Below are 23,544 nucleotides of genomic sequence, written 5' to 3' on the forward strand. Positions count from 1 at the left end.
TTATTTAGAGAACTGTGCGAGTCTTTATTTCCTCCTCCTAAAGTGAAAATAAACAAGTTTATTTATTGACAGCAAGAGTGAGAATAGGTGCTAAGAAAAGTTTTTTGTTGCCAAAATGCACTGTTGTAGTCAGAGAAACTTATGTTTTTGATGTTTTCATGTGTTTAAAGTGTGTGGAAGGTTTAAAACTATATATATGGATGGTGACTTGACATCATGGCTTTTCATATCCCTCCCATTAAACACGAGTTCACTGTGCTTCCATTAATTTTCCGATCAAACAATGAATACATCATTTAAAGTATGCAGTAAATGATGATTTACTGATTCAAGCATACAGTGCAAGCTACAACCATGTGACGCACGAAAGCAGCCGCGTGCGTCCAGGTTGTCCCTCAGAGGAATCTACTAAGCGTTCAGCATGAAATCAGAAGACTGCATGAAATCAGAAGATTAACAGCAGAGACAAAAGGTGTAATGGCAGCACGGCACCAGCGTCAAAGGCAAGCGATTTGCACTAAAGCACTACGGAGCAAAATATCAGAGCCCATTCTTTCCATTCCCACACAAAACACAGCAGTCAGTTGCTTCCATTGACACAAAGTGACTTGTGGAAACCTGATTTGGACACATTGTGGCATTAGGGCGTACAAAAATGAACCGCAGAGTTAAAAGGTGGGCATATAGTGATACAATAGTAATCCATCCAGGATTCTGATAATAAGCATAACTATTGCAGTATGGAAATGTGCAGTTTCCCCTGAGGAAACACCTCATCAACATCACTGAAGTCAATTAACTTTTATCTAAGAAGACTGTAAAATAACTGGATCAACTTGATCAACGTGAATGTGATGTTTTGTTTGCTTGCATATTAAAATGTCTTTCATTTCAATGTATGGAAACGCAAAGTGCTATAAGTGGATTTTGGATGTCATGGGCTTTTTTTTTTTTTCCCCCCCACTTTCTCGCGGGTGACCAGGGGAGAAGGGCTACCTGACGTCATTTGCAGTGCTGCCGGGCGCTTTGGCGTGTCCGTGTTCCCCCGGGCCCTGTGGGATGGGCCTAGGGCCATTGGGGAAAAGTTGATTCCGGAGGTCGCAGGGGAGACTTCGAGAGCTGCGTGGTAAAAACAGACACACTGAAGAGCTCCGCCTCGGAGGAGCCAGTTGTCTGGGGTCGGATGTGCGCGAACGTGAATGAGGATATGTGGCTGGGTGGTTCACTCAAACACACTCACATGAGCACACACACTTCCGCCATTAGTAGTCATTAGAAGCAAAGGGAGCCCGAAGCAGCAAAGCAATGAAGGAAAGACTGAAAGGCCGTTTTCTTCAATAACTGACTACCGTAATCACCAACCTGAATCCTTCAGCATTGGGGATGAAAAGATTTGGATTTGGTGGGTCACTGTGGCAGCGAGGGACTTTAACAGGGCGAGGGCTATTTCTGGGTGCTGGAAATACAAACAAATGCAGAGTTGAACTGGGAATCCTGGAAAGGGACATGTATTTGGAAATGAATGAGAGCAGCTCATGTGAGAAGGGCCTCGGCATTCAGAGAAGTGCTTTATTACACTGAAATGAAAGTTATATTCATGATGGACTGCAGCTCCCAAAACCTAGACGCCACAAAAGCTGCAATTACATTTCAGCGGATTTAAATGTAAAACACTTCAATTTTAATTCTCTTTAATGGTGAGGAAATTTTGTATGGTTGATTTTATTTAAATGTATTGATCTTTATAAAATAAGAAATATTTTGTGAAAATCCTATGTCTTAGTGTACCATCTTCACATAGAGGTCACCGATCGATAATGATGTGTATTGTATTTGGGAAAAAAACTTGTACTCAGGCAACTTCTCTCTATCCATCCATCTAAATACATACATCATTTTGCAACATAAGCACATTTTTGCTAATTGAAACTTTATTCTATGTAAACATTACTACAATAAACAAATGGAAGTAGTATCAGTGGATTATTTTTTTTATCTCACCAATGTATAGGCCAGTGACTGGGCTATGAGGTTTGCCAATCACATGTCCGATGCATTCGTTCATCAGCGCTTGTAAATTCTGCAGTGAGAAAACCAGCAGTCAGTCCAGCAACATTCATTTTATGCGTACTGAGATTTTTTTTTATTTTATTTTTTATTTTTTTTACCAGGAAGTCATCCTCTGGTAATGCTGATATGAATGCTGGTTCAATTGCTTGAAGAAAGTCGAAGCCTTGAGTGGCCCACCTCGTGGAAAAAAGCGACACAATTTTAATATGTAAACCGATTCGATACAAAAGCGAAAATTGCTTTGCTTCGGTCTTGAGGACGTCATTAGAGCGTCTCAGTCCTTCAAGGCAATTCTAAAGCGGTTCGTTACGTTACATACTTTGAATGAAAATTCCAACCATTCAAAATGTAATTAAAAATACCGGTAGTTAGAAATATGTTGTTCATATCTACAATGTTAATTCTGGAAAGTCAAAAATGCTGTAGCTTTTAAATGTTAAACCTGCTTGCCATAACAACACAATCATAAACTTCTTGTTAAAATAAAACCTCTATGTCAGTGTCAAACGAAACTGAGCATTTCTGTGCAATATTTGCAAAAGCACATTTTTTTCTGCCAGGTATTGAATTTGCCCTCATTAGATAATTCGATTTCCTGTCTAAATTCCAAACATACCACACAATAGGACAAATTACTTTATGAGGGTGGATTGTGAGTTGGAAGTGTTTAAAGTTCAAGGAAGATAGTGATACTTGATACACTTGCCAGGTGGATTATTCTTAAGTGGATTGGGTTGGGTTTGTGGTGAGCACCAAAAGAGATCAAGCAACACATTGATACCCGTTAATGGTTGCTGGGAGCCACACAAAGGCTGGCTGATCTCTGTCTCTGCTTTAAAACCAGAAAGGGCAGTACGTGAGAAATGACGTCACGCTAGTCGGAGGCTTACCTGGGCTTGGTGCCCCGGCCACTCTCGCATTTAGTCAGGACGTACGTCATCCACTTGCGAGCAAAGGCTATGTAGCGCTCACCGATCCTCTGCCTGTACTCCCCTGACATGAGGCGCACCACTTCCTTGTGGTACTGAGGAAAACAACATATTATATTTCACGCAAAGTATTACACAATCTAATTAGCAGCAGACACAAAAGAATGCATCAATGGGTTCATAAAAAGATGAGCACTCATTTTCTCAACTGTAATTTTCCAGTCCCCACTGCATATTTATTTTTACGCCTGTGTTATTACAGAGATCGTCTCTTTTGCTTTTTACCTCAAAGGCAAAGTTGTAGCCCTGGATCATGGCCTCTCTGTAGTATTGCTGCAAAGTGGACGACTCTGACTCCTCCACCTCGGCTTCAAACTCCGACGTAAACATGTACTCCACTCGGTCGATGGCTGAGCTGATCTTAATGCAGAGCTGCAGGGCTTCATCCTGGGTGAACGTGCACAAAAATCAGACAAAGGGGGGAAATTAATTGCTTCGTTTATAAAAAGTAAGTAAATAAGTACTGTAAGTATAATTTGTGTAATCTATATGAGATGTTTACATGTGGTGTTTTGATTTTAACCCTGTTGTTTGATCTATTATATATTGTCGTTGAATACCCCCTGCAGACAGTAGTACAATTCGGAATTCAAACAAAATGTTCAGGGGAAGCAAAAAAAAAAACACCACTGAAGTCGCACCAACATATAAAGTACTCAGTAATACACAGGTAACAAGTTTGAATTTTGACTTTCGTGACCGTTTGTAATATTTTTATCTGTATGACAATTGTCCATAAAGTTAGTACCGGTAAATATTTTATGATGGAGACAAAATGACACCCAATGGATTAATTCCATTACTATCATTTGTTATGGAAATAAAGTCCAAAATCCAAACAAATCAGAGGTGGAGCATCTTTCTAGATCAGGGGTGGCCAAATTATGGCCCACTGGCCATATATGGCCCGCTGCGTTCTTCAAACGATCCTGCAAAGCATTCACATGATCAGGGGGCCTCTATAATAATATAATATATTTTGCATTAATTGAGCACCCCCCCCCTACTACCACCACTAAAAATAATGCATTTACAGATTAAAACAAATAAATTACTAAAAGCTTGACACACATTTTATTTTAATAAATAATTGGTTGATTAAATATTGGCATGTTATTATTAAATACATTACAATGAATTATTTTACATATAGATTTAAATAATTATTTTTTTTAAATATATACATTAGAATTAACAATTTTACATGTTACCTCCCTTTTTTTTTTTTTTTTAATCTCACCTACTAACAACCTAAGCCACCTGTAATTGCAAAATCTAACAACCCCCCCACGATTGTGCTCAGCCTAAGAAATTTCACCATATGAGAACATGTATTTTGAGAGTTAACTGGTGCCTTTGCACCAAATGATACAAAGAGCCACGCAGATGTGTGTGTGTTTCAAAGGTTGTGGTTACGTAAGCACCTTGAGCTCCTCCAGAGCGCTGGCGATAAGAGGCTGACTGGACGTTTGCTCGCGGCTGAGAGTGAGCACATCCTCCATGGACTGCTGGACGGCCTTCCGCTGAGCCACCAGGTGAGCCGATTGCATCACAATCATGAGCATGTTCTCCACCTGAGGTCACAGTCGGGGATGATGAGGTTACGCTCATTTACGCTGGCAGGAGGAGTTCAGCAACGCTTCACGTACTTTCATGGCCCGCAGAGTGTCGACTATTTCCATTGTGGGAACCAGTTTAAGCAGCTCTCCGTCCCACCGGCCCCATTCCGAATCGGTCGTCAAGTGCCCCGTGCGATGCTTGCTCATGAGCAGGAAGGCCTCATCCTCCGCCATTTCGTCAGGCTCTTTGGAGCAGTCTTTTCCCGCAGCGGCGTTGAGCAGCTGCAGGATGAGCGGCCGCTGAGCCAGCAAGCTAAAAGGGACGAACACCTGCAGTTCCTCCAGGCCAGGAATCTGGACCTGAGAGCCAGACGACGGAGAGGCACATGCTTTGACTTTCATGACAGAGATTAGAAGTGACAAAAGTGAACAGAAGCAGACCTTCACATAGTTCCTCTTCTTCAGAGCTTCCAGGAGGGACGCCACTCCATTAGTGATGTTAAAGTCTGCGGCAACCTCCAAGTCCTGCGGCAAAAATCAGACCACACACCCTCAGCTCTTGAGTGAGAGTAAATCACACGCTGACATATTCAGCACAGTCACTGTTGAGTTTTTAGGTGACATTACAGCTTACCTTGCGCAGCATTTTGGCAAAGCCCAGCGCCTTGGATGCTCGTTCTCTGGCCTCGTGAAACAGCTCTTTAAGTGACCGACTGGTCTCGATCACTGAGCGCCTTGGAGGATTTGAAAAGCAACACGGGACGAGTCATAATTGCCCAATTAAAAACACCAACCGGCAACATTATGGCAGCCTGCGCAAGCTGATGTGATTCACAAAAAGAGCCAGCTTTTGCAAAGATAATAGTGCAATTTTTATTTTATTGACCCTATCATCCCCTCTACAAAATAATACATCCTGGAGGAGATATTTGAGCAGGACGAGAACTGTCGCTCGAGGGAAACACAGTAAAGTGAGAGAGAAGATTAAATGGGGCAGAAAAACATTTGTAGGGCTGTGCAATTAATTAAAATTCAATACAATTATTAGACTCCATGATTACAAAGTTGTCATAATTGTAAAAAACAATCATTAATATGCATTGATATCCAATGAACTGTTTGTTTACACAAGGAAATCATATTTGAACTTACGCACCCTTTTTTAGAATAATCAATTTATTTTGGTCCAAAAGGAACTTACATAATTATAGTGTTTCAAAGAAATGTATTTGTCTTTATTTTATGTTTGAACATGTTCTTGTTTTGTACCAAAAACTAAATGATCGTTTAGATAATGGTGTTTTTTTTCTTTCGCTCGTCCCAAACTATCAAACGGCCTCCTGATGCACATTAGGCAATCCCTATTGCTGTCAATTTTTAAAAGCCACCAAACAAAACATTTTTTTTTTTACACTTGAGCTTTCAACACAGCATGACTTTCACAAGTCACCGTCCATGCTTCCGTGTCTTACTTGTTTCTACCGTTTTTAAATTTGTTACTGTCAAATTGTTCTTAAATTATGTTGTGTCAATTGTCTTCTGTTTTACGTTGGATTTTTATTCATGCACAGCACTTGGGGTTCATCTTATTAAAGCGTCCTAAAAATAAAATGTTGTTAAGTTGAGCTGAAAGGGAATAAATCTCTTGACCTCCTGTGTGCCAATGTGAAGCAAGCATACAGCTCATATTCCCTCCCTCTATGGGGAATCTGACCACGTGATGCACTTTGAGACCACCAACAGGCCATCGGTGAAACAGCAAGTAGCCAACATAAAATCTTTTGACAGTTGGGTGTGAGGTGTTGCAGGAATGTCTCTAGTCAGCGACTGGTTTTATGCTTGTTGCATTTTTATTTAACAGGAATATTCCATCCACAAACAGCATCTTTTTATATTTTTGAAACATCTTGTCTTGGATCTCATTTTGAATGTACGGAATGTTGTGACCAGTGACTCTAAGGTTATGAGCCCTTACCTGATCTCATCAGAGGCAGTGCTGTCATCTGCACTTTCCCAGAACTCATTGCCACTCTTTTGCAGGCCGGCATCAAGGAACTCTCCGGTGGATTTCAGTAGCATCCCAGCGATGTCACTTCAAAGGAAAAATAACTTGTCAATTCCATTCGTATGACTAAGAGGCTCTGAATGGGTCCGTGGAAGAGCGCTGCAAGGACGCTAACCAGAAAAGCTTCCCGGACTGGGCCTCCCCTCCACGGATGTAGGGGGTAATATCTTTGGTGAAGTGCCACTCCTTCTCCAGTAGGTTCTTTAAACTGTGAGACGCCTGGGGCAGCTGCTGCAACATCTGGATCCAACTGTGCATGTACTCAAAGTAAACCTGAAATACACACGCTAGAGCGGTCAGAACTCTGACAACCGTGCATACATTCTCGAGGGAGTAGGGAGGGAGGTGACGCCTCGTACCACAAGCATCTTGTGCAGTTCCTCCTCAAACTCATCGATGTTGGTGTTGGTCTGCAAGCCCTGAGCATCAGTGACCACGCCGCGCAGCATGAACTGATAATACTGCTTCATGAGGAGACCCCCTTTGAGAACCTCCTTACACTCACGCACCAACTGCAACATGTAAACACAAAGATGTTAGCATGTGCAAAAAGGAATTAAGTATGTTGATCTGCGTTTTGACGAATATCGGCATCTGCCTTTTTTTTTTTTTTAAATCTGATGTCCGATACATCAATTTAAAACTGTGCTGAAATCAAAATAGAAATATGTGAAAGGTTAACATTTGTCATTCTGAAATTTTGGAGGACTTCATTTACTGTAGACAGCTATATGGAGCTAGTAAGTTTTAATTTCACTTAAGACATGCTGATGACCCTGGCTGCTCCCTGAACTTTTTGTTAGAATTTTATAACAAAGATGTATATTGTCAAAAATATTATAGGAATAAAAAAAACAACAACAACAATGAAAATCGGAAAAAATGTACAATAAAGCTATGCTTGAAGACGTTTCAACAAAGTTAATAGTTAGAATTTTGTATTTATTTTTTTTAGATTTTGATGCCAATATTTTCCCTTTTACTGAACATTAATATCGGCTCCAAATATCGGTTATCAGCCTCCTTGGCTACTAGTAATCGGTATGGCCCCTGAAAAAAAGCATATCGGTCTATCTCTACTTTATACTAAGACTGATCACATCGGTTTGTGTGTGATCAGGATGACTACAACTATAAACTACATGGCCAAACCCCCACAAGTACATGATGCAATAATATATGCCTTTTTGTTTTTAAACACAACACAGGTCCCCTCTTTGCAATAAAAACAGTGTACACAGTACAGGCCCTATTGACAATGAGAATATAGATAGATGGACGGACACACGGGGTTCACTATCTTCTTGCCTGGTTGATACTGAGAAGAGATGGTTCTCCAGCAGGTCTCTGCTCCAGTCGCAGCTTTAGGCACTCGTGAATGACATTGAGGAGGACTCTGCAGAGCACGAGGAAGGCAGGGCGGAAGGAAGGGAGGTCCATGTCCAGCAGATCCTCCCAGGACACCTGGTCCGCTCCAAGTTCTGGGTCAGCCGCACTACTGCAGGAGCCGTGGCGGGACAGCTCCGGTAGGTAGTCGTTGTACAGCATGGGGTCTGGGAAGTCTGCGAACTGCAGTAGGGGGAGACGGCTTAATAGCAGGAGAATTCCCACCACACAACCAATTTCCCTGGAATTTTACTGAAGCAAGCAAGATCTCATTACGTTTTGGTGGGGTTCCAAATAAAGATGCAGCGAGCAGTCCAGAATTTATTCTCACTCTTTTTCATTACTGTCCCCAGTATCAGGGGCAATTTGGGTTTGGCCTCGCAAGTCATAATGGATTATTTCTGCAAGCTGCAACAAACAACTCTTTTGACGATGCCACTGTTCGCATTCTGTATAATATCTATTTACTGCACTACCATTTGCCATTCAGATATGGATATACAGTATTTCATATTTATAATAGTTTTCCCGAACATTTTGTGTAAGAGTAAAATATGGACCAGGAAAGAACTCAATCACATTTTTGGTCAAATATGGATAATTTTGTTTCCGGTAGTGCTGTCAATATCATAGTCATTTATAGTGGATATAAATTGTCTACACACACCTGTTCAAATGCCTTTTTTGTGAATAAATGAGACCAAGATAAATACCATTAATGCAACCTATAATCTGTACAACTCAATTCATTTTCATTTGAAGTAAAAATAATCAACAGCAATAATGTGGTTGCACTCTGATAACTGGGATGTTGCCATGTTCAGAAATTTTAAACCTATATTAAATGGGAGTGTCCACAACTACGCACACACTATTTGTTAGTCTTTTCCTGACATTTTGATTGACTTTTCTATCAGAAGCCAGAGGTTTTTTTTCGTACTGTTTATAATTCCTTCCACCTTGTCGAAAGGCCCAAAAACAGGCCCAAAGCATGATGCTGCAACCACCATCCTTCGTTGGAGGTACAGGACAGTGTTCTTTTGAAGATGAGCAGTGTTACGTTTGTGCCGAACATAACTTTGGAAGTTGTGTCCAGAAAATTCAACCGTGTTTTCAGTGGACCATAAAAACTCTCATACACATGTGGGAAAACATGTTCTGGAAAGGTCTCAACGCTTCTGATAGAAAGCAAAAAACAAAAAAAATGAACATCAGAAAAAGACTACTAGAACATAAGCAATTTATATCGAATTATTCAGGAGCACTTTAATGTGGCACGTGTGTAATGACACCCAGTCAACATGAGTTTGACTGTGACTGATTAATTCTGAACCCAGTCACATGCTGGGCATAAGACGGTGGGTAAAAGAGGTGCGTGTACACACACACAACCACACCATATTTCATCTGTTTATTTTGACTTCCTCTCTGGAAAACATGAAACGTTTTCAATTGAGTTGGACAGGTTATAGGTCACGATGGTGGACATATTTGTGAAATAATTTATCGTGGGTCTCATTTTTTTCATATCACAGAAAAATGTGGTATTTGAACGGGGAGATGTGGACTTTTTATAACCCTTCATTGTACCTACAGAAAGGCAAAGGATAAAATTCAGACATGAAAGTGGTGGCTGTGTAGGAATGGCTTCACTTTGGTTAAGATTGTTCCTTCTTGGCCTTTTCCTGCACCCCACTGATTGCCATTATAGTTCAAACCGATTTCAAAAATACATTCTGTACGGGCAAAAACAATTGCTCCCAAAAGACAAAACCTCCTAATGCTGCAAATTCAACAAATAGGTGCTTTATTTTCAGTGCTTTACAACCTACAAAATGTCTTGAAACACTGCATTTGAACAAAAACTGCATTTTTATTTTTGAAAGGAATACTGTTATCATTTGGAGGTTTGTTAAAAAACAGCTAATGACTTGAAAATTATGCCGAAGGCCATTTGCATAGATGATAAAAATTGGAGAAAAATTTGAAAAACTAACCGTTGCAGATAAATACTGTACCTTAAAACCCCTTGCAGGTCACCTGGTATTTTTACCTGAACGCCTAAAAAGGTGCACCCAAAGTAAAACTGAAGCTGAACCATTTGGAGTATCAGCATAGTTTTGGTGTATTATTGAAGATAACACTTAGATTTTTTCTCCTCAACTGCCAGAATCTTTTTAAGTGCTACTGGCACTGAATTATGGAAGTTTGAATACATAAAAGAAGGCAGATTTTATGTCTGTCTATTTGTTTTCTTTTCCAAAAATCTGCCTGGAAAATGTTGTATTAGGTAGTGGACTAAAATAACACAACAGGATTACAGCTCACAGGCTCCTCCAATTCCATTTCAAATTTGACAATAATACAACAGAAAATGAGCATTTTACACAGGTTTTACTAAGGGGATGTCCAGGCGAACCAAAAGTGTGACATTTGAATCCCATTGCAATCATGTTGCAACCATGTTCACATATGTAGGGGAAAGGCTGCTCTTGTGGAATGTTTCAACAATCATGAGTTGTAATGAAAAGTAAGACTTGGCGCTATCATATCCTACATCCATATTAAAAAAAACGCAAAAAAAATCAAAGAAGGTGACGCGATATGACATGCGCTTTGGCGCACGGCTTGACCTCGCTGCCAGCGGCTTTGAAAGTGTGTGTTACGCACGGTGTTTGTTTTTGTTCAAAAGGTTCCCATGTTTTTTTTTTTTTAAAGAATTTCATTGCCCATTGAATGCGTCAATCACCATCTTAGCATGTTTGGTTGTGACTGCAAACATAACTGACGAATCATCCATATGCAGGGGTGGCACTATTTACGCATGGAATATGTTCATTGGCTGTTGTTGAATTCTGACATGGGAAAAATTAGTTTATAGGATCAAGTAAGCTATCAATCAAACTAAGGTCCAGCCTACTTTTTGAAACGTCGTCATTGTTGAAGGTAACTCAATCTACGATGGAAAATATGTACATATGTAATATGTACCGGTATATGTATCTGATAGCAACCTGTAACGGTAATATGATCATTGATGATGGATTATGAAATTGTGTCGGACATTTGAGGATAAAATGGTGAGTTCCGTATTTTTTGTGTGTTAGCGATTGTTTTGACTAAAATGCTCGCCGAGCCTGCAGATATGATTGTATCTCATAATATTTGGTATCATTCGAATCTGCGGAAACTCAGTTTTCTAACCATATACAACATGCCCAGGAATGCTTTGAAGTTGTTCAGTATGTAGTGAATGTCCCGCGGCCACAACGCCATCGCCCCCACGGGTGGGCCGGGGACCCATAACGGGTTAAGTCAGTTCTTCAACATTTTCGATGGGATGGGAGAATTTCTCTGTGACGGCTCCGAACTCCCGTGTCCAGTGTTGTACTGAGCAGAATAACGCTACGTGGAAGAGTTGCTGTCTGCGTGGATGTCGGCCAATTTCCCAGAACTGACAACTTCTTTAGACAGCAAACTAGTTGATACTGAATCAATATGACCCCTCTCCTCATTGCAACCAAAAGGTGCACTCCATTCTGACTCGACTGCTTCAAGGCGCAGTTCAATCGATTTCGCACAAATGACGGAATTGATGAATCGGTTAGCATGCTCATTCCTAATTCATCAATCGATCTACCTGCGGACCGGATGTGTCGATGAAATGTGAAGGAAAAGATAAGCGTCTCACCTCCAGTGCAGGTGTGTGGCGCAACAGGGCCGCCCGGGACCTCTGGAGAGAGCGGTCCATCAGTTTGTGCAGTCGGAGAATCAGTTTGCGCAGTCCCATCTGCTTCAGTGCTTTATCCACAAAGGGCCTGTAAATGGCTGTGGGGCAGAAGACGCCCTCTGCTCCCACTGCTTCAGGACTTCCCGATGCTGCCGTCGGAAGAAACTCCTCCTCTGACAACAGCTGGGAAAATTTGGAAGTCAATGTGGGAGAAATTTCTCCCTCAGCTAGGATAGATCCCACTGTCTCCTCCTCCCTGTCCTCCCCGTCACTCTCCGCTGTGAACGTGGCAGTGGAGTCGTTCTCCTCATCCTCCTGGTCGTCGTCTTCCTCATTGCCACGGGAGCAGCGAGGGGACGGGATCTCAAAGATGGGCCAGCCGATGCGAGACAGGTCCCGGAGGCCCAGGACGGTGGCCATGACGCGCAGCTTCTGGTTGAGGTCCTGGGTGATGTTGAGCCACAAACAGAGCGCCTGCACTCTGCCTTGGAAGTCTCGCGCCGCGTATTTCTCATAGTCCCTTTGCAGGGCCTGCAACGAGGGGTACAGCGCTTCCACGTACTCCAGCAGCTCCATAACGCGCTTGACCTGCTCAAAGGCCAGTCGCTGCCTCTGTAGGTGATCCCTGCAGTCGGCGCCTGAGCCCAGCGGCTCTGCTGCATTCGTGGCCGAGGAGGGGCAAGCGCTGAAGCCCCAGTGATCCGCTCCGCAGTGGTTGCTCTCCACCGCAGCGGACTTACATTTGTCTTTCGAGTCTAGATTTGGATCGGTCCTAATAGTCCGGCAGTCGGCGTGAATTGTTGGGGACCCTGAACACTGAGCCTGTCTCAGTTTGTCGTAGTTCACCTTGAAATGTAGCACCTCGTTGATGAGCTCGGGGATGGCCTGGCGCGCCGTGAAAAGGAAGAAATCCTGGTCGCTGATGGAGCGGCGCGCGTGCCACGCCTGCAGCTCCAGCCAGATGACTTCGTTGTTGTGGCCCATGTAGGCCATGATCTCCTGGCCCCGCTGCTCCTTCTCCTTGCGCTTGGACGACATGGACGTGAGCTTGAGCAGCAGCCGCAGCGTCTCGAAGAACTTGAGGCGGTCTGCGGGGCAGTCCGTCCGAGAGGTCTGGCGGTGGGTGCGGGCCATGTGGGGCATGGACACGGGGAGTTTGCAACTGCTGCAGCCCAAGCTCAGGTAGTGCTTCCTGGGGTCCATGTTGAGGGCGCCGAAGGGCCCTGATTTGGACAGCGGATCCAGCATGAAGGAGCCCTCAAAGGTCTTCTTGTGGTCTCTCTCGGTAGAGCGCAGGGTGGCCCTCTGCTTCTTGCCCTGCTTGTAGCTGTGCTCCTCGGGCGTCTCCGCTGGCCGGGGGCTTTCTTTCTGCACAGATGGGCTGATGTCCGCTGAAACACACACAGAACCGCTCAATTGGCGAAAAGCGGACAGATACTGTGTATGAGCAAAAGCTCATTTCTCTCACATTTGCTGGGAGAACGCCCGCCACTCCTGGATTGGCTGCTTTTCTGATGTTTGCCAGACATTCGTTTCATCTGACGGTGGGTGTACGGGGGTGATGTAGCATACAGAGGTTCCTCTTCCTCACTGGGCGAATCCCAGGATTCCTCCGTCTTAGCGTTCTGCCGGGATTCATCTCCCACTGCGCCGCCCTGCCTGTTAACATTCGCGATTCAATTTAGAGGCAAAAATAGTCAAACTATTCACAACGAGCTATTCATGCCGCCCGCTTTATAATAAGCTGAGCAGCCCGAAGGCCGACACGAACAACAAAGAGGCTCTTTGGCCTTTTTTTTTTTTTAAAGCAACTTCCACCATGTCAAACCACAGAAACTTGTCAAGGTCAGAGAGTGCTGGAATGTTTGCAGTCGGTCGAGACTGTGCAGCAAATCACTTGCAATGCCACAGTTGCAAAAAGTGAAAGTACACGTAATGTGCACCGCTCGCCGCAACAGACTGACAACTGACTATAGAGGTGCCTCCTCGAGAGTCTGACTGGCTGTCTAATGCCCCTGCACAGCAGCCATGCGTGTGCATGACCACAGGCCTGCAGAAACAGTTCTGAGTTCTTCTTGGGCTACGTAAACAAAACCGCACATCTAGAGAGGGAGACCTACAGAAGCGGAGTGGAACCTCTAAAGTTGAATGGCCCTGATGTCGTAGAATTATTCAATCAAATTAGTCACCAAAGTCGCGCAAAACTTCACAGGTCAAACCAGCACCATGCATGACATCGCATGTCTAAGTGACTAATTCCATAAGTGTTTTTTTTTCTTTTTTTGCACGCTTTTTGTGATGGCAAAGAAGAAAAATGGGATTACGACCATAATAATTTTTTCTTTAGTGATGCCTCAAACATCTGAACAGCGCTTTTGTTCTATAAAATAACAACAGCAACAATCAAAATGTGCTTTTGATAGTAAGATAAATATTTACAAACATCACCAATATAGTAATTTTACATTTGACACATTTTACAAACTGTTTGCATGCTATTTAGTGGTAGTATTAGTAGTGTGTGTGTGTGTGTGTGTGTGTGTGTGTGTGTGTGCCATGCATGGGTGTGTATGAGAGAGTGTGTGTGTGTGTGTGTGTGTGTGTGTGTGCATGAACATTAAATCACATCTACTGCAAAATTGTGAGACTCTTTGTAGTAAATTTAACGCAACAAAATTTTGATCAATCACAAGCTGCTTGTAACGGTTGAATTTTCAGCAATCTGACATATTTACAAGTGTCCACATTGTTTTGACACTCGGTGATCTCATCCAAAATTGTATTCCATTTTTATTACACAGTGCAACTTATTTTTCCTGTGAAAGTTCATAATCTTAGAACATTTTCCAGTAAAGTTTTATAATGGACAATGGGCCCATTTCATTTCCATTATAACCCATTACCATTAGTTCAACCAGCAATCTGGAACCTCTTGCATTTGAGGCTCATCGAATCTATAATAGCCTATCACGCACAACTCAATTGTTTGATGCAACTTGCTCAGGTGAGGCCTGCATGCACATTGTTGCTGTAAAAGACGCTTGTTTTCATGTAATGAAGTTGTCAATTCTCTGCTGTCAAACGTTTGGACATGGATCTTGCGTGACAGCATACTTGCAGTGATTTTCAACAGACACCAATGCCTTGAATCTCGAGAGGAGGACAAAGCAAGAAAGCAAGCCTGAGCGGGCAATACGCCATGAGACAACAGTGCCCAACCTTTGTCACCTGATCGCTTTCTGAAGTTTTTTTTTTTTTTTTTTTTAATAGGATTAGGGGCGAGATGAATGGATCGTGTGACCCTGCCGGCAAAGACAAAAAGAGAAGCAATTGGGAGGTGTGTGTGCCTGTTTGGGGGGGGGTGGGGGAGCATGAAACCTGGCTGTCCTGCATGCTCCTCACCATGTGTGCCTTCATCCATCATCACATTGAATGGTATTCACGCAACACGTGCCTGTTTGCGTGGACACAGTGGAGAGGGGCGGCGCTGTATCACTTTCGCTGAGTGAGTGTTTAAGAGGAACGGGGGGGAGGGGAGGGGGATATCTGGAAATCACTTGCCAGCAGGAGTGCAGACTTCTACAGCCCATCTGCCCTGCATCACAATCCCGCTCCCCTGGGAGCTGCTATGGAACTACAATATGGCCGACAGACACCTGCAGCAAACGGTGTAACTTTGCATGAAATATTGCAACTGCGAGCGCAGCATCAACACTGCAGCCGGTCCTCAAATGACATAACAGTGAGTCTTGCACGCGTCCCAAGATGAACAGTGGCGCCTTTATGAGCGCATTGTACGGCAGTGAAACTGTGGAGGGGCTTGTTCTGCGGGAGCAGGAAATGACAACGATCTTGTCCGTATGCCTGCACAAGAAGGCACAGCAAGCAATGTCATGAGTCACAATGAAAGTGGTTCTCAGAAAAGCACGGGAGAGGGATGGACATGAAACGAAGCAGGTGCATGGGAAGAATGCAAAGCAACTCCGAAGACTTTTCCTGCAGTGTGCAAAGAGGCGTGCAGCAAGGCGAGGGCACAGAAATACTCCATGCATGTGAGGGGACCAGATCCCCCTCTTTTTTTTTTTAAAAGACACAACAGCATGACTGAATAGCTCGGGAATGACAGCAGCACCGATGACGCCACGACTGCCGTCGTGTTTGCTCGCCCCCACGCGCTGAAATTCGCTTTCTGGATACTTTTTTGCATGGGGGGGTGGGTCACGGAGAGGGTCACGGGCCCGTGTGGCCTACTGTCTGCAAGCTGTGCCCGACTGGCTGCCGGGAGTAAATGATCACTGCAGATGGTGTCTAGCTGCTCTCAATGGCTCATCTGATGGTGCACTGCCCCCCCCCATAAAGGCCAGTGGAATGCTGCAGCCCCTGGGCAGGAACACTGCGTGCATAATAAACGGCACAAAACCCAGCCTTTTCTGCAGAGCGACTGAAGCACGGATACCAAGGCCTGCCACATTCGGCTGAAGGGAGGGGCAGCGGCTGACCTTTGACACCCAACCTTCCACACTATTGTATCAGGAAGGGCACTCTATTGTATAGTACTGACACGTGGCCTGTGAGGCCCACCACTGAATAGCACACAGCTGTTTAGTGAGCACGCTTGCTCACAAAGACCAAACTAAAGGGGGCTTTTTTTTTAGAGCGAGAGAGACAGCCTGAGTGAGGGGAGGAAAGGAGGAAAAGTTGGCCTGTTTGCAAAGAGCACACTTTCTCCTAATTAGGCCTGGCATAATTGAGCCTCTGCAGGCCACGCAGACGCTCCATCCCCTGGTTTCCCATTTAAGCCGCCAATGTGGAAAGGAAATTAAACCAACTACCCTGGAGCGTCCAATAATGTTCCAGGATGCTAGTCAACAGAAATTGACAAAGCAATTCAAGTTTTATGAAAGTGACAGTCTGCACTTTTTGGCTGACTTTAATGCACAGGTTTCAATCTTAAAGCGGAAGTCAAGTCACACATTTTCTTTGCGATATGTTCTATGAGTCCCTACTAGTCTAAATGTATTCTGATGAATATTGTTTGTAGAATATGAGTTAAGCAGAAAAATCCCCGCCATTTTCATCCATCTCAGGGGGCAGCCATTTTGTCTTGTACCTTCGTTTGATGTCAACTGAAAATGACATCATAGTGTCTAAGGGCTCAGCTTGTGAACGTCACACGGCTCACCTGTTTTCTGGGTTTGGTCATGTGGATAAAAAACTGTGGATTTTTCTCTTTAATTCATATTCCACAAATGCAGTATTAATCAGAAAATCATGTTTAGACTAGTGGGGGCACGAAAAGCACAGTGCTAAAGATTGTATTTTACTTGACTTCCACTTCAAGGCCCAGATCCATTTTATGTGGCCTTCAAAGGAAAATCATGTGCACCAACTTGATGTTTCTTGCTAAAACACCAAAACTGCAAATTTTTTAATAACTTAATACCGTTAAGATATTGCAAGCACTTCTCTTACCAATTACCCTTTTTAAATAAAAAAATAGTTGAACAAACACATTTCTACTCTGTGTTCCAAATATTCATGCAGATTGTTTTTTCAGATTTTTATAGTAAATGCAAATGGCAAAAAGGGGAGAAACTCATCGTGGAGCCGCCATCCTCCCCTGAACTCAACACTGTTCAGAACCCTTGGAGCATCCTCAAGCAAAAATCTATGAGGGTGGGAGGCAGTTCACATCCAAACAGTAGCTTCGGGAGGCTATTCTGATATCACGCAAAGAAATTAAAGTAGAGCTTCTGCAAAAACTCACAAGCTCAATGGATGAACGAGTTGTGAAGCTGCTATCAAATAAGACATTCTATGTTAAAATGTAACTTGACCCGTTTAGCTGTTTTGAATTGAAATAGCTTTTCATTTTAGCAAATACACCCACCTAATGCTGCAAATTCAACAAATGCCTATTTTTTGTTGTTTACAACCAATACAATCTTGAAGCACTACTGTGCATTATCATTTGGAACATTGCATTTTAACAAAACATTTTTTCCTTTTGAAAAAAAAATACTGTTTTCATTGAAAGGTTTGTTTGAAAACATTCAAATTATTCTCTAACAACTGATATCTTGAAAATTATGCAGAGTGCCATTTGCATAAATGATAAAAATATGAGGAAAACCTCATCTAATTTAATAATAATTACGTGTATACTGTCGGAATCTAAATTAGTTGCGTACATGTGGTAATATGACGCGATCATAAGGGTTCACAGTCATAATGGCCCTCAAAGGCAAACCATAGCAAGCAACAGCGTGGCCCACAACAAAAATGAAATCGTCACCACCGCTTCATTGTGCAATTTTGTCCGATCTATCTACCCGTGTATAAATCACTTGGAAATTGCAACGTGTACATACTGCAGCAGGAATCTTGGACTTCTTGCCAACCCGTGTTGAAACTCGCTACACAGATATAGCCATCTGACTTTGGTACTGTAAGCTCTCAAACACAAAGAACTTGACCACACCCTTCTCTTCGACTTTGTATGTAGCACACAGCCAGGGGTGGACCTCCCAGACTCTCCTGTATGCAAATGCATAAAGCATACAAGAGTCAATGAAAGAGCCCTTACTGTAGCAAAAAGGTCACATGATGAACTGTATCTAAATGTAGCCACTGTTTACACACGGCAACACGGAGAAATAGTGTAATGACTGCTTAGTCTTGCACCACGAATGCAAAGTGAGCAATTTTCTGTTCCAACTTGAAAGAATATCTGATAGTCACGATAGAAGCCTTCAGCAGGCCAGTGCATGCATGTGCTGGTCAGTTAAAATAGACTGATGCAGTACTGTGCCTACTTCCTGTGTGCCATATACGGCCTTGCAAGAGCATTTGACCCTGCCTGCCGTGCAATTCTAAAAAAACATACAACCTCAGAGATACTCCTACAAAAAGCGCTAGATTATAATAAGGATTATTTGATGGTTGCATCACGTTTTTTCAGTCCCCCAACCCCCCGATGCATTGAAACAATACCAGAGGGGGAAGAAGGTTCCCCACTTCTCCTTTACTCCTTGCAAAGATCGTTTGTTTCAATTGAAGCGTCAGATGACAGCGAAGGCACAGTTCTCCAGAGCAGGTGTAGGCAGAGAGCGGATGCAGTTAGGAAATAAGACGAGGAGGCTCCATCTGCACTCCTCACACCGCCTGAGCTCCCGGCAAACGCAGCCTTTTAATGAGCTGCAGCCACGAGCGTCTGCAGTGCCGTACCGTGAGCACGGCGAAACCACATCCTGAAATCTCAGGAATGCTCGCTAGTGACCATGTCTTCTTGGGGAACAAGACATTTTGCACAAAAGGACCTCTGTCGTCGCAATGATAGCATTCATTTTGTCAACAATATTAAGTGCAAACATGAGCAGCATACACAGCTCCCTCTGTTAGAAAGATTAAGGTCTGCAACGTCTGCCTTCATTTCCATTTAATTGCACAGCAATGCAGGCACAACACAACTACACGCACACGATGTTGTGTTCATGGAAACTGCAACTCTAGGCCGCAAATACAAATACAATGGAACACATCCTGGCACAATGTGCCTCAAATCCCAAAAGTTTCAGTTCAAACAATCACCATGTACGACATTTTCTTTCGGCTTTTTTCTTTTTTGGGGGGGGGAAACTTACGATCATAACCATCAAGCAAGAAATGCCACTTACTTTGTCAGCAAAGTGTTGCAGCAAAGGATAACATTACCTTATTCCCAACATAAAATATAATGTAACTAGATGACAACATCACTATGCAAACTGTTCCCTCTCCATTATGTGTCTGTCAAAGGCTGTGTAGGTAATACTTTATTTTAGTTTTATTTTACAAAATGTTTTGAATACAAGAGTGGCAGCAGTTCTATTTCATTGAACGGCAAATTTAAAATATGTCTTTAACCATTCCCATAAAGCCAAGGAAATGCATGCACATTATAGAAACAGATTGCGTTTAAGGGGAAGGAAATGCATGCACATTATAGAAACAGATTGTGTTTAAGTGAGGAGGTTACGCAGAACATTTCAGGATACAGTTGTGAGACTTGATCAAAGACGTGGAAACACTGTAGTGTGTGGAGGGGGGGGGAGGCATAGTGTAGATTTGTGCTCATTATAGCATGTGTTGCCCTCCACCCACGCACTAAACAAACATGGGATGGTGGGGTGTGGGGATGTCTTGTCAACTTCCAGTAAGGACGTGCACCATGGTCACATCAAGTTGTGCATTGTCCTTATGCAACGTTAATAAGGCCAATGTTGCACAATCATCGACTTCACCTCGGACTGGCTGCAACACAATACGCATTAAAGACTAAAGGGAAAATACCATCTGTATATAAAGCTTGATTTTTTTTCCCTTTTTGGCAAAGTGAAAAACAAGCGAGGTGGAGACATAATAGCAGATTCCTGACGCCCTGTCGCCTGCAGTCAGGGGCAAACTACGCCATGTCGATTACATATAACAATAACATCTTACAATCTGCTGATGTGCATTCTCGTGCACGAAATAAGTCGAACGGTAACCTTCACAACAACTGGGACATCTGTTGCTTGCACGTTTTCAAGAGTCAGCTCAGTTAGGCACGCAGCAGAAATAGAAAGGATCATGCATGTCCTGTTAAACTACCAAGTGAACATGCACACTTTGCAATAATGCTACACAGGAAAACAACACAAGCGCTAAATCCAGTTGAAGGATTAACAACAGAAAACAGTGGATCAAATGCTAGCTAAAGCCAGGCAAGTGTGCGTGCCTTTTTTCAGTGATCACGCGAGACTAACACCACGTTCATGTTTTAAATAAAATAGAACTCATTTTTCAGTCTGTGAGTAAACTTGTGAACAATAAAATGACAACGCTAACAGTGGTGGTAGGCTAGCTTACTCCCTAACATGCTGCAGCCGTTCGTACAATTACCTTCTTAGTCCGCGTGCATTGTCGCTTCTTTATTTTTAACAGCGGCGTGTTAATAGATTGTATATATTGCACTAAAAAGTTTGCAACTCTCCAGTTGCAAAAGCAGCGAGTGAACTGCACGCGTCTCACAATTTGACAGGAAGCGAGTTTGTGCGCAATGCGAGTGCAGCGTCACGCTCGGCTCTCTATTTTGCAAGCGCCAAAGCTGGTGGTGTGGTGGTCTGTTGGACAAATCTCGCATACCTGCTGGGCTTGGAGCGATCCGGCGGCTCCATGGCGAAAAAGCGGCGTTCTATTATTCGCTGTGCATGGACTAAACCATGTCCAGGCAACGGCGAACGGACTTTGCACCGTTTGGTTTTTGCACAAAAGACGGTTAAGAGTCTCTTTGAAGCACTTTCGATCCGCCGGCAAGGTGGACTTTCGCTTGTGCATGTGCCGTCGCCATCTTTCCAACGTTCATTGACGAGAGGAGTGCCTCACAGCTCACAAGCCTATTGCTTTTGCTACGGCAGCCCGGATGGTTCAGTCATTGTCGCTCTCCCCCACTCTTTCACGCTCTGTCTCGTTCTTTGCCCCTCTCACTAAGCCGAAAGGATAACAACAACTCTCTCTTTCCCTCTATTGTATGTCTCTCTCTCAAAACACTATCAGTTATAATAATAATAATAATACTAATAATAATAATAATAATAATAATAATAATAATAATAACAATAATAATAAACCCCTTTACTCCTTAGATCCCATAAAAAAACTATTTATGCTTTTCATTTTGGTCAATGTGTTAAATTCATCATGTCTGTTAGCACCAAATGCCCCTCAGTTGAAACTTCAGTGTTTGAATCAAATCGGGTTTCTTCCCAGATTCCTCCAAACTGTCCATAAGTGAGAATGGTTGTCTAACATGGCCTACAATTGGTGGAATAATACTAAATATGAATCATTCCCAAGTTCCCACCCCTCCTTAGATCCCATATAAAAGAGTGCATGCATTCAATTGAAAGCACTTGAATACAGTACACCCACTGGTTGTGTGCAGCAGTCCTTTCATACAAAGGAGCTTTAGTGAATGCTGTAATAAGTAGCCTGAAAAGCCAACAAATTATGGTTATGTATGATTATTCATGTTGCCAAACATATATACTGAAAAAGTGATTGGTTGTCCAATAGGTTGTTGTAATTCATGATTTGAATGAGGTAAGTAAAATCTCCACATAATAAATCAACTAAAATTAGCCAAATTTGTCTCACAAATGTGCACAGGTGTCAATGCCACCATTATATGTTCTTGAAGTAGAAAGAACTGCATTACTTACTTTGAGTACTGTATTTCTGGAACATTTGAGCTCCAGGCTGTTATGTGGTAGACCAAATTAGTCATTATGATGTGGTGGAACAGGCCTGTTTGAGTGCAGTATCATTTGAATTTATGAAACTCTTAAATCAAAAGAAAAGCACATGACTCATGCCAAGTACAAATAATGGTGGAAAAAAGCAATGTGGTCAAGGGTCAAGCTGTCCGCATCATAAAACCTTTATTAACCGCAAAGATATTTATCAACAGAGCTGGGCATTATACTAAAAATTTCCGGTCCTTTTATCGCCTTCCGTCAGCAGTCGGGGTGTTACCCTTCCGCCGTCCGTCTATCCACCTTTTTGTCCAGCCGGACCAAATAGTAATCACCTATAGGCCGGTCCGCCTATCATTTTAAACGGGCTCTCGTTAGCGTTTCCGTCTACCAACGTTGACCAGTGTCAAGTGTTACATGGACCACTAAAAAGACACAAAAAGACAAAGAAAAGGCAAAATTCAGCAGTATTGTGCACAGCTTTGGAACATTCTTTCTATGAGGGGGAATTTTGGCTGTTAGAAAGACCATCAAGTGTTTAATAAGATACCTTTTATTTATGTACTTTGTTTTTCAATGGCTTTTCTTCTGTTGTTTTTATATGCTTTTAAATTGTGTACATTTCATTCTGTGAAGCACATTGAGTTACCTTGTGTATGAAATGCACTCTCCAATAAAGCTTCCTTGCCTTGCCATACTAAATCAAAATTTGAAAATCTTATGCATTGATATAACATGTACTTTTTTCCTTTTACAGATATGTCCATCCATCCATCCATCCATCCATCCATTATTTGAACCGCTTATCCTGACGAGGGCGAGCGTGCTGGAGCCTATCCCAGCTGTCTGTTTATTATGAGTAAATGTGTTTGGGAATTTTAGAACAGTTCCTCTGAGGTTTTATTCTAGATCAAATGCTATTTGGGCCCAATATGGCTCATGGGCCGTAAAGTTGCCCAATATTAATGTTGGTTTGTTTTTATGTAATGACAGACACAAAACTAGGTGAAACCCACAAGTGATTTGCTTTGTCAATTTTAATAGAGAAACAATGACTATGTACAGAGTAGCAGTGTTTGACTTCCTCACATGTTGCCTACACCCACATCTCTCATTCATTCTGAACATGCCACGTGGTATACTGGCTGCTGCTCAAACAACTTCCGCTGTTCTGTGTTCCCACATGGGCAGATGGACAAGCCTACTCACATGGTGAAAAAAGTGGGGGGGATCACCTACCATCATCTGCCATGTTGTGACATTCCAGTAGTAGAAAACCATGCCACTTCAGGGTGGATGACGCCAGGTAACCCAAACTACCGCAGAAGAAGTACTTCTGATTCCTGGTGAAAGTGTCAGACTGAGTACCAGCATGTCACATATGAATTATATGATGTACTGATGATTCGTAATTGTTGTCAGTGTGATTTAATGAACTGTTGGAAAGATATTTGCACAGAAACTACCACCA

General features: G+C 42.8%; 1 protein-coding gene across 5 annotated transcripts in view; it reads right to left on the minus strand.

Moving 5' to 3' along the window:
• Positions 1-23,409, minus strand: part of map3k4 (mitogen-activated protein kinase kinase kinase 4) — a 28,195-nt gene extending 4,786 nt beyond the window's left edge. Inside the window, exons 1-17 of one of the 5 annotated variants that reach the window (XM_086045059.1) lie at positions 23,313-23,409; positions 13,268-13,458; positions 11,761-13,190; positions 7,992-8,252; positions 7,043-7,195; positions 6,799-6,956; positions 6,594-6,710; positions 5,253-5,352; positions 5,060-5,143; positions 4,709-4,978; positions 4,484-4,633; positions 3,285-3,446; positions 2,961-3,094; positions 2,169-2,247; positions 2,002-2,080; positions 1,363-1,456; positions 997-1,119 (exon numbers count right to left, since the gene is read on the minus strand). In XM_086045059.1, coding sequence (XP_085901185.1) covers positions 997-1,119; positions 1,363-1,456; positions 2,002-2,080; positions 2,169-2,247; positions 2,961-3,094; positions 3,285-3,446; positions 4,484-4,633; positions 4,709-4,978; positions 5,060-5,143; positions 5,253-5,352; positions 6,594-6,710; positions 6,799-6,956; positions 7,043-7,195; positions 7,992-8,252; positions 11,761-13,190; positions 13,268-13,337 — 3,464 coding nt within the window. In that variant the 5' untranslated portion in view covers positions 13,338-13,458; positions 23,313-23,409. Of the gene's footprint in view, positions 1-996; positions 1,120-1,362; positions 1,457-2,001; positions 2,081-2,168; positions 2,248-2,960; positions 3,095-3,284; positions 3,447-4,483; positions 4,634-4,708; positions 4,979-5,059; positions 5,144-5,252; positions 5,353-6,593; positions 6,711-6,798; positions 6,957-7,042; positions 7,196-7,991; positions 8,253-11,760; positions 13,191-13,267; positions 13,459-20,721; positions 20,851-20,964; positions 21,137-22,040; positions 22,174-23,312 lie in introns of those variants that run through there. The other 4 variants (XM_086045055.1, XM_086045056.1, XM_086045058.1 and 1 more) reach the window with 4 other exon arrangements.
• Between the last annotated feature and the right edge of the window lie 135 nt (positions 23,410-23,544).

Source organism: Filicampus tigris, chromosome 11, assembly GCF_054856515.1.
Source record: "Filicampus tigris isolate MCC_2025a chromosome 11, RoL_Ftig_1.0, whole genome shotgun sequence".
Taxonomy (NCBI): Eukaryota; Metazoa; Chordata; class Actinopteri; order Syngnathiformes; family Syngnathidae; genus Filicampus; species Filicampus tigris.